The 12028-nt window shown below is 36.8% G+C and overlaps 1 protein-coding gene across 9 annotated transcripts in view; it reads right to left on the bottom strand.

Annotated features, from left to right (window-relative positions):
• The window catches only part of LOC110106390 (ATP-dependent DNA helicase homolog RECG, chloroplastic), a 108654-nt gene that overhangs the window by 24751 nt on the left and 71875 nt on the right, over positions 1-12028 (bottom strand). For 8 of the 9 annotated variants that reach the window (XM_028700945.1, XM_020836282.2, XM_028700947.1 and 5 more), the window contains 2 exons: positions 7096-7254; positions 4948-5031 (listed from right to left, as the gene is read on the bottom strand). In XM_028700945.1, coding sequence (XP_028556778.1) covers positions 4948-5031; positions 7096-7254 — 243 coding nt within the window. The remainder of the gene's footprint in view (positions 1-4947; positions 5032-7095; positions 7255-12028) is intronic. The other variant, XM_028700949.1, reaches the window with a different exon arrangement.

Here is a 12028-nt window from a genome sequence, read left to right as displayed (position 1 = left end):
AATCGATTTCTTCTCTTTGTATGAATTTGATTGAAGATACTCCAATTACGCTCGCATGCAGAAACCGAACACGTTAGGCTAAGAACTTTAACTGCAAAAGCTTTCAATTCAGGAACATCATCTCCAAACTGAGCCCACCAACGTTCTACATAGTATTTTATGTATATTGGTTGAAGTTGAAGACTTGAACATAAATATTAACATTAAAATTATAAATACACAAACTACAAACATACCAGGAGATCGTGTTTTGTAGCATGCTTGTGCTGCTCTAAATCCAAACATTCCCTTCTTCAAATGAAAATCCTCAAGTTGATCATTAACTTTGAGGTAGTTTTCTTCAGAAATGAGTCTATCCATACATGCATACAAACCAGTTTTCACCTCTTTGTCAACATGAAAATCCTTATCATAATGAAATTGGGGATTTAAATAGTACGCAGCAGCATGTAAGTGTTGGTGTAATTGTCGATCCCACTTTTCATCTATAATATCCCATATTTCTTTGTAGGCACTTTCTTGACCTCCCAATTCTTTTGCAATATCTTCTTTAGCCCTATTCATTGCTTCATAAATAAATCCCATAGCCGGGGCCCTCTCACCATCAACCATTCTAAGCACCTTTACTAATGGTCATGTTGTCTATTTAGCATAGTTTGTACTTCGCCAAAATTGAAAATCGTCTTCATACATTTTTTAACCTTGTTTTCCTTCTTGTTTTTTGGCCCATGAACTTTATTCCCCTCTCAGAAGCAAAACATTGGCTTCCAAAGGTTGTCTATAACTCCTTGAATATCTGCAATGTTAAATAATGCAGGACAAATCTTGTAACAGCCAGACCTAATAATTTCCTTGTCAGTGAATTTCTATCAAGATGAGTACCCAAGAATGATGATATAAATTACTAACGAATTTGGCCTTTAATATGACGTGATTTATGTTAAGGCAAACGGTCCCAACCTCTCAAGCATCAATTCAATACATGTGCAGCACAAGGAGTCCAGTAAAGGTGAGGCTCTTCCATTAACATTCTTCATGCAGCTTTTATGCACTTGCATTATCAGTAAACAACTTGTACTACTAAGCATTCTCCCACTTCCTCCACAATCATCCAACATTTCAAACATAATTGTGCCCTGTACAAAGCTTGGAAGCATCTAACTGATTTGAGAAAAACTGTTCATATGGATTATATCAAGAAATTAATAATACTTCTATGTCGAAATATCCGACCAACCATCTGCATATTGTCACTCTTGTCTCAATTCCAAGTCTTCTTAACATCATCTCACCATTTAAGTTCTTAACCTCCTCATCAGCATCCAAGCCAGCATACTGTGTGGGAAGTTTATAATCCTCTCCATAGCTCAACAGATCGTAACATATTGATCCACTGACGGACTCCTAACAAATTAATGGAATTCGCATTTCATAACATACGAGATATCCAAACCTGATACTTATTCCTGATCTTTTTTGTAGCTGTTATGATGTGTTGAAATTCCTAGTATTTTTTTTTCAGTTATCAAATAATAGCAAAATCCTCCATGGGCCCGCCGACTGCCGCGATCAGAAGGAAACTAGATGTCCATACTTGAACTTCATGTGCCGTGATGTCCATAATAATGATTTAGATCATCCTCTTCCCATATTTTCTTATGTTTGACCTCCTTTGTGGGGTCCAAAACTTCTTTAATAATTTGTACTTCCTTCTTCACCTCATCAGGAACTTTTGCACATGGTCCCACATTGACATGAGTGCAGGCTAGATGATCCCTTCAATCTCTTGACGCCGCCACCAGTTATGCGGTTTTCTCAAGAAATTACCTTCATGTAAAACAAATCCCCTTCTTTTCAACTTCGCCTTGGAACCACTTTCAACTTGAGTTCCATATTTTCATGCAGGATTCTTTCCTTCTTTGTGCCACAGTCATGCAACAATTAGGATATATTTTAATTATTTGACTACCATAATACCAATAAATAAAAACAACATGAATACAAAAAATATACCAGTCTGCCGAGAGGTTCAAGGGGGCGCTGCCCCCTGGCGGGGTTCACCGAGCCGTACCGAGCACGTACGCTTGAAATTCTGCTTGTTGTATATGCCATACCGAGCGTACCGACGTGTACCGAGCATGTACCGCTCGGTACGGAGCGGTACTGGCTCCGGTACCGAGCGGGTACTTGCTCGGTACCGAGCAGTAACCGTCAACGTACCGAGCGTTACCCTAAAGGTATCGAGCATGTACTTCGTTTCGTACCGAGACAAGACTGACAGTACGAGCAGAGGTAACCGAGCAATTTACAATCTGATGAAGCGAGGACTGAAGCAAATAACGGAAGAAGAAAGATCGTACCTAGCTCGTGAAAAAGAACCTTCGATTACAAGAAGCTGGAGAAGAAGAAGCGAGACATTGAAGCAAAATGAACGGGAAGATTACGGGAAGCAAGAGAAGAAGAAGAAATAAATCGTTACCTTCGATCGCCTCCAGCTATGTTCGAACTCGACCGAACTGTTCGTCCAAGTTGGCGGAGTTCGCCTTTCAGTTCTCACCCGAAGCAGAAGCAGGTATGTTACCCTAATACTCAACTCTTATATGACTCTCACCGCTCGGTCTATATACTTACAAATCGAAGCAGTGCCTCGTTTCGCTTCGAGGCGTTACGAACCGAAGCCTACGCCCTGTGTGAAATAAGCGCACGCTCCGCCGAATCCAACGAGGCGTAAGCCTCAACGCGCAAAGGCTTCGCCTCACCTTAAGTCGCGCCTTAGTGCGTACGCCTCTTCCGCCTTTTTAATCGTTGTGTGGTAGTCATAAGGCTTCCACTCAGTAGATTTGAATACATTGTGGTGAAATAAAAGTACACTGGTGGAGGCAAAAAGATTGCCATTTTTTCTGTCTACAACTCTGTTTTATTGAAGGGAAGGGTGTGAATGCAGGAAGATTCATGAATGGTAACATCTTTTAGAAAGTAGGAGGATAAGGCTTGCTTAAAGTAATCTTTGGTATTTTAAGAACAATTTTTTTTTTATTTTGAATTGGCTATGGATCATAGTGTGAAAATGGGAAGGATAGTGCTAACATCAGATTTATTATTTTAGGAGAAAAATCCAAGAGGCTCGAGTGCAGTCGTCAATGAAGGATACAAACCATCGAGCCCCTTCATGCTGGAAATTTTTTAGGATCCTCATATATCACTATGAATAAGGTAGAATGACATATGACATCTCTCATTTAATTTGAGAAATAAACTCACTTATACTTGGCTAACTCACAGTTTCACAATGAAATGATTTAGTTTTCTTTTCGATACATATTTTTAAGACATCACAAGATGGATGTCCTAATCTAAAATGATGAAGTCAAATAGTAGATTTTTATTAAATAGGGATAACATAGAATATATATATTATTAATAATAGTGGATTTATTCAGCTCTTCCAAATAGTATACTCCATCTTTCTCCTTAGCAAGCTCAATCTTCTTCCTCGATCTTTGGTTCTGAAATAAACAAGTAGGATTAAATAGGGCATGACACTTATGGTCACTGATAAATTTTTGTATGGAGATTAAATTTATGGAAAATTGAGAAACATAGAGCACAATTTTGAGAATGAGAGAGGGAGATAAGGGTATATCTCCTTGGTATGCTACTGTGGTAAGAGAACCATCATGAGTGATGATTTTCTTATCATTCGGGCTAGGAGTATAATTGATGAAGTGGTTAATAGAATGTATCATGCGATATGTGGCTCTTGAGTTAATGATTCATAAACTTTTCAAATGTTTTCTAGAGACACTTAATCTAATATATATATATATATATAGGAAACTTACCTGAAAGTACAAGAGAAGAAAATGCAGGTATTTTTCAAGGGATACCAAGAGTTATTTTATCATATCAATATCTTCTTCGTTGAGCTCTCTGAAATTGGATTGTGTTTTTGGGCTGGGCTGACTTGTTGTAGCATTAGCTTGTAATAATTTTTTGTCTTGTCGACTTTTTTTTATTCAACTCCTTACTTGGGGGCTTTCCATATAACTTCCAACAGGTCTCTTTTGTATTTGTTGATTTCTTGGAATAGTTGCACATAACGAGTTTTTATTGTCTTTAAGTTTTGAGGAATCCTTACCTCTTTCCTTTCATAGTTCCTCTTTGGTGGTCATAATTGCTAAACTGCAATAACCTTTGGTTCAAGCATTACCCCTCGTCAGCTTTTCTCAACACGAATGAGAGAAATAGTCTTATATAATGAAGGTGTCTCCTCTTTGCCAAGGATTTGAACTCTAGTCAGGTCAAACTTCTTATTTAATCCTACAGGAAAGTCATGCACTCTATTTTTCTCAATAAAGCTTGTCAGGATAACAACATCTTCTAGACACTTTGTCTCTATATACATCTGTAATGATCAAGTTCTTATCATAAGCCTTGAAGGAGAGTGGCATATTCAGTCGCGGTTTTGCTTCCTTGTTTTGTGATTCCCACCTTGACCTTAATTTCAAAGACTCGAGTAGCATCCCAAGATTTTGAGAAGGTTTACCTAGCGACATCCCATATGTCCTTTATAGTAGATAGGGACATGAAACTATCACTAATTTCTAGAATCATGGAGTCCATTTCTAGTGGTACACATTCAATTTGTTTTCAACAGAAAATCAAAGTTGATATGAAAAGTTCACTGCTATACTCGGCCCAAAGAGCACTCATATTGATGTCACTTCTTAAAAATGAAATTTGAAGTTACTCCAGTAAAACATTTTCTAATTCACAAAACAAGCATGAAAAGATGAGTAACATCCGCTTTTAAGAGATACATCCAAAGGTAGTATTTTGCTAGGTATGAAACGAATGATTGCAGCTTGATAAAATAAATGCATGCTGAGTAATCTACCAAACAAACTCCTCAAGGAAAAAAAGAAGCAAGAATACATTATTGGTCACCTGGAAAACATGTTGAAAACCAATTTCATTCCCTTCAAGAACAAATGTATCAACGGTCATTCTTCCTGGGGGCAAATCTGTTATCTACTAAACCACATGCAACCAAAAAAAAGTCAATCACCGTTAAGAAGTAGCAAACTGACCAGTGACCACTCACAACTGCAGCAACAACTCCATATCATCATATAAAACAATGTGAACATGATTCAAGTAAAACAAAATTCAAGTACTACAGAAAATACATCAGGATGGAAATATTATGCTTTTGAAACATTATAATTGGAGAGAGCCCACAAAGAAAACATTTTACATAAGAGCAAAATGAAGAAGAAAAATCTCATTAAAAGCCAATTCAAGAGAAAGAAATGTGCTTAGCTTCAAGAAAAAAGCATAAGTAAAGCTTTCTAATCAAACACCCAGATTGATGGGCTTCAGCTGTCATGATTCCACTCCATTAGGTTCATTCTAACTCTGAAACTTCTCCTTTTTCCTGAGTGTTGCGATTTTTCTTATTTCTCTAATCATATAAAAGGCAACATGACACCCTAATTATAATTCATCTAGTTCAAACCAATAAACCTTCATTGGATTAAAGAACTTACTTAAAGAAAAGGTGTGGATTAAAGAACTTACTAAAAGAAAAGTCACCTTGTTTAGTTGTCTAGATTTAGTTTTGATAAAATAGACGGGAGCACGATTCTTTCTTTTTTAATACATTTGTTTGACAGCTTCCCAAACGTTTTTTGTTGTATACAAAAATATATACGGTTCACATATTTCAAGCATCATGGTACTCCACAGCCACGTCTTGATCGTGGAATCAACTTCATCCCTAACGCAATAAAAAATTTGGGAGAGGGCCCCAAATTTTTTATCACAAAAAGAATACTCTTTCTAAGATGATAGAAAAACATAAAATACTCAAAACTTGACAAAATATAACTAACAAAACAAAACACAAGTTTAATATTATAAAAGGACTTACAAACAAATACTCTTACAAACTTGACTCAAATAAGACACCCTAAACTTGCTTTCCAAAAGAAGAAGGATACATGTGAGGTGGTACTTGCGGAGAGACGAAAGAGGTTAGAAGCCAAGACGAATGGTGGAAAGAACTCGCAAGTCTTTCCTATAGGAGATGAGAAGGAGAATGGGACAAGCTCGCAAGCTTTTCCAACAAAACCCGCAGGTTTACATTTCCAAAAATCATCCATATAACATTTTTAAAACAGCCACAAACAACTCTATATATAGGCATGAGAGTGGAATACAAACAGCCCAAAACTCTTCATATTCTAAGTAAATGAAAAGCCAACAATCAACACATAATTCTACACTAGAAACAAAGCATCACAAGCCACGGGAAAACCCCCCAAAAGCCACGGGAAAGCAGCCCAGGCGGAACCCGAAGAGGCAGTCGCAAAAGTCAAGGAGGCCCGCACGGAACCGAAGTACCAAGGCACGGGAAAGGCCACCCAGCACGAAAAACCAGCAGCCAACCGGGGAAACCAAGGAGCCCAAGCACGGAAAATCAAAGGGCCATCCACGGGAACCAAAAGGACAACAAATGGGGAAATGAACCTCAATTTATGAGGTAAAAAGGCTCTCTACTAGACATTAATGAGCTGATTCTAGCAAAGGACCTAGAAGCTCACCAAATTTATAATTCAAAATGTTTTGACCCTCCCCTTTTGCCTACATCAATCCCAAAGTACAAACATTAGGTCATTCGACTCGGGAAGTAGATCCATAAGGTGATGGATCTTTCACTTTCCTTCTCAAAAAGGTCATCACAATTTTGTACCACTTAAGATAGTTGCTTCCCTTCAAATAATATGAGCTTCATAGCCTCTAGAGTTCTTTCTTAGGTTTGCTGTCGTAGTGAGGGTTTCAGCAAAAAGTTCAATGGGAAAAGGGAAATTTGGGCAATAAAAGATGTTCAGGGAAAATAATAATTTCCTCCCGTTTTTGCAGACAAAAATACAATCCGCCCAAAAAAAGGTTAAACCTAAAAATTTAGACAATTTTCCAATGTTCACATAATATCATGTGGTAATCTATCTGATGCAAGTGAAAGAGAAAAGGAATAAACAATATAATAAATACTTCTTTGTACAGCAACATGTCAATTGTAATTCAAGATACCTGAGTTAGAGACATATCGCCATATATGGCCAAAGCCAAAGTTCGTGGAATTGGAGTTGCTGACATGGTAAGAATATGAGGAGCCATAAAAACCTTATCTTCACTTGAGTCGTCCCGTGTTGTATTACTCATTCTTAAGCAAGGTGACGCAGAATATAACTGCTGACATATAAACTCATAAATATGTCCTCAAGAGAAAGTACAGGAATACAAATACGGGTAAACGTAACCAATAGAGCAGATGATTATAGCCCAAACCATACATGTACAGATCCAGATAAAAAAGGCAAGCAAGAATCATCTAATTGAATTTGCTACATTCATGGAAACATACGATGGAGAAAAATAGTGAAGAAGCGAAGAAGGGAGAAAGGATGGAAGAGCTTAACTTTATAGATATTCAAGGGAAATTATTACAGCACATAACATAAGACTTTCATTTTAATCCTAACTCATCACCACTCACACGCAGAGGAGAATAAGAGAGAGATCCAAGGGGCTTGAAAGTTGAAAACTCATACTTTTCACATTCATAATCATAAAATGAAGCCATAGACATCTATCAATACATAATAGGAGGCTAAGATTCTAACTTTGCTCACAAGGTTTTGTATAACCCTGCTACAAATAGAAAATGCAAATTAAAAAATTAAGGCCATTATCTATATTTATCAAGAAACTTCAAGGACTTCGGCATAAACATTAAGACATAATAAAATGACTATAACCATTGCAACTTAAAGAAACATCGCACGCTTGGCCCTTTTTTGTTCTACATCAAATTATTTGCAAAAACATTTTAGGATGTGCTATGTACAAAGCCCCATAAACTGATGCCGAAAGACAACTGTTGATTATAACTCAAATTTTCACATATAAAACCAAAGAAGAGAACCAAGCAACAAAATAAAAGAACTCTGCTAGTTTCCAAGTCTTTTTTAATTTTGCACGTTTTAGATATCTTGGATCTATTGTTCAGAGTGATAGTCAAATTGATTCTAGTATTATCAGCAGAATTCAAGTTGGATGGTTGAAGAGGAGGAATGCATCGGGCTTGTAGTGCGATAGAAAAGTCTCCCTCAAACTTAAGGGAAAATTCTATAAGATGGTGATGAGACCTACAATGCTTTATGGTGCCGAATGTTGGCCATTAAAAGAGAAGCATAATTAATGAGGACATCGGAAGATCAACGGCTACGTCTTATGTACTAGTTTATTTTAATTTTTGTGTTTTCCCACCCCTAGGGGTGATCATATGGTGTTGTAGCCCGAATGACGTTTTAGTCTTTGTTTCTTTTCTTTTCATGAGACCTATTTATAGACTAGCTCACTTGTAATTTGGGGTGATGATTGATTAATGAAAATTCATATTTCTCTTTGTCTCTCACAATGTTGAGTGTTTGAGAGAAGAAGGAAGACCCAAGGTGTAGGCAATCGCAATACCCGTCAACCTTTGGAAGGGTCCAAGGTTCGCGGCTCTACTTTTTGTTCCTCGCATCTCCTCCGACCTCTCCTCCTTTTCCCAACACCCCAAAACCCGCCGGCCTGCACCCCCCTAAACCAAACCCCTGCTTCCCCCAACCCGCCGGCTACCTTGGCCTACCCAGCCACCGGCCGCCACTCCCAAAGCCACTGTCACCACCACGGCCCGTCCCCATCTCCACCCCCATGCCACCGGCCACCTCTCCCTCTCCCATGGAATCATGAAATTCAAATCCCAAAGCCCACAAATACCTTCCTGAAACAACTTCCCTCAATTAGGAAAGGGTATTTAATTGAATTCAATTCATATTTTTGAATTTCAAATATCTCCCTCCATAATTTAACCAAAACTGAATTTAAATTCAGATTTGATTTATTCCAATTAGCTAAATTCCTTGGGCCCACATATCTTAAATCAAATCCCAAATTAGCTCCCATATGGCCAGCCCTCCCCCCCTCTCCCTCTCCACTTTCATTAAATGCTCCCAATTAAAACTCCATAATCACCTCCCCATACCGCCTCCCCTCTCCCCCAATTTCTCTCTTCCACTTTAATTCTCTTAATTTGAATTTGAATTCAAATTCAGATTCATCCCGCCAATTTCACTTAATCTGAATTTAACTACACGTGCCACCTAAGCAAGTCATTAAATTCTAACATTATTCCCACAGCTGTCCACAGAACTCCCCACCACATTTCCCTAGCTTTTGTGCATCCAGAAGGTGGCAAATCCTAAATTTCTCCTCTCCAACGTGCTGTCCAGAATTCTGGACAAGTTCTAAGTGCTGTCATGAGACTCAGAACAAAGGAAGCTGCTGTCCGGAAGAACTACAGCAGCAGAAACAGCAGTTCTGCTGTTCCCAAGTCCTCCAGCTGCAGTCCCAAGTCGTCGAACAGGATCCGGGTCGCTGTCCAGATGAAATTCAGGCAAAGGAGGCGACTGTCATAACCGAAAAGGCCTTCTAGTTGCTCCCCCCAAAGCCCCAAACCAGAATTCGGTGAACTCTTTCCCTCTCTCTTTTATTTTCCTAGTTACATCCTTGCTTGTGGTTATTATTATAGTCATGAAGATAATGTTAATACTTCTCCGCTAACGCCTAGAAATTGGAAGAGTTGATTGAGGGATCTTCTTGTAGAGACTAATCTTATTGTTAGCATTGGGATTTATTGTTGAAAATCATTCATGTATGCAATGTTAGATTAAATAGGCTATTTTACAATCTTAACTCCTATGCATATAATTTAACCTAAGCTTGTTTTATCGCCTTAATGTTTTATCTTAGCTTTCAAATCGGCATAAATTTTATTTAATATTGTTCTCGAAATATTAAGCGTGCAAATTTTCGGAAGCCACTCATCTTCACATGTACGTTTCACATCAATAATACTAAGTTAAGTGTTGCAAAGATGAGATTGCTTAGGTGGATGAGTGGCTTTACCCTTAGAGATAGGATACGAAATGAGCATATATGTGAAAAGGTTGGAGTAGCTCCAGTGGAAGATAAGATTAGAGAGAGTCGTCTTAGATGGTTTGGTCACATTAAACGGAGGCCTTCCGATGACCCGGTTAGGAAAGTTGAGGTATTAGATTTGACTTATGTTAAGAAAGGTACAGGTAGACCTAAAAAGACTTGATTAGAAATTATTAGAAATGATCTTTCTTTATTAGATTTAAATGAGAATTTGACTTTTAACAGAACACAATGTCGAAAAAGGATTCATGTAGCCGACCCCACGTAGTGGGACAAAGACTTGATGATGTTGTTGTTGTTGTTGTTGATGATTTTTAGTAGAAACTTATTTATTTTTTAAAATTTTTAATATTAATTTGAATGTAATAAAGACATTGACTATTTTTTCCTAAACCATGTTTAAGTTTTCTTCTGTAAATAGGACCTTAGGTATAGACAGTCGGAATTAGTATTGCATTATGAAATTTATGAGAAGTTTCTGCTGATGGTACTTGCCTGGCCGATATTCTAGCTTGACAATTCAACAACCGATATCTTAAGGATTCTAGCTTGATGATAGTTTTTTTTTATGATTTTATCTCTTCTGGTAAATAGAATCTGAAACAACCTATCCGCTAGAGAGTCAACACTCTGAGTGCCCACATTTGAATCATAAGACTAATGAGCGTCCTGATCATTGTTGAGTTCACAAAATTGGAAGGACACGAGATGCTACAGTAACGAGCAGAGTAAGATAAATGCTGATGCCTGTAGTTGTTCATGTAACCACCGCAATGGGATTAGCAAGTGCAAGTACAAGAGCCTCCAAATCCAAAAGAAAATTTAAATTTGGTTCCAAGTTCTAGGATTTCCCTTGCTGTAGAGTCGTTGTCCAAGGATTAAGACATTGGTTTTGCAGAGAGTGTGGTCAAGTATGAAAAGATAACAAAAGGCACAAAAGATAACTATGATACTTGGAAGCCTTGTTAGAAAATAAACATCGAGGAATCATAAAGATTTTGAAGCCTTCAGCAAAAACTTCGAAGGGAGAAGAAATCTACAAAAGATAAATACTGGGGCTTTTTAGGTGTGTTATCATTGATGCTTGTAGTAGGTTCCTAAGATATTTAGTAGAATGTCAATAATGAATTCACCTTCAATTGTTGTTGAATATATTTATGGTTCTTAGTTAATATCCATCATGAGATATCATGAGGATAAATAGATTTTTCATATTTAATTGCAACATAAATTTCTTAATTTTGAAATGATAATATGATAACGAAAATTGTTCTTATGCATATTACCTTGGTTAAATACAATAAGTTTTGCTTATGCAAATCATATTTTACTACTTAGCTAGTATTAATCATAATAATTACAGAATAATCGTTAAACATTTTCTCATGATATGGATAAAATGTGTTTACTTGTTTACAACGGACATATAGATAAGTCCACAAAGTGACAACTCCTTTGGAAATAATTAGAATTCCATAGGTTGGTGATAACCTTTCTGATTCAAGGCATCTTCCAAAAACTTACTATAGATATATACACAAACATAAGAGAATTATGACAAATGATTTATGAGTCATCTTTGGACATTATAAATATGCTTAATGTGACCGTACATAAATCTATTTTCATAGAAATACTTTGACGACTACTCTTATATGAATGATCATGAACATCCCATATTGAAAATCTTCTTCAAGAAATTGATACTTATAGTCATTCATGTCATAAATTATTATTTTAATCTAGTGATTTGATGTCATCTATTATATTATTACTTGCAAACTGAGCCTCTTTTATTATTCATAATGCATACTCTATATATTGTGATTTATAATTTAATAAATTAAAATTATCTACTAAGTTTTAATGTCAAATTTATTAATGATAAAAGTATTATTTTAACAAATTCTACCAGGTTGTATGCTAGACCATCACTAGAAGAGCAAACTCAACAGTAATTATTTTATAGATTTGATGT

This window comes from Dendrobium catenatum, unplaced genomic scaffold, assembly GCF_001605985.2.
Source record: "Dendrobium catenatum unplaced genomic scaffold, ASM160598v2 fragScaff_scaffold_1608, whole genome shotgun sequence".
Lineage (NCBI taxonomy): Eukaryota > Viridiplantae > Streptophyta > Magnoliopsida > Asparagales > Orchidaceae > Dendrobium > Dendrobium catenatum.
The sequence above is the reverse complement of the archived record's forward strand: the minus strand, read 5'-3'. Positions and strand labels throughout refer to the sequence as shown.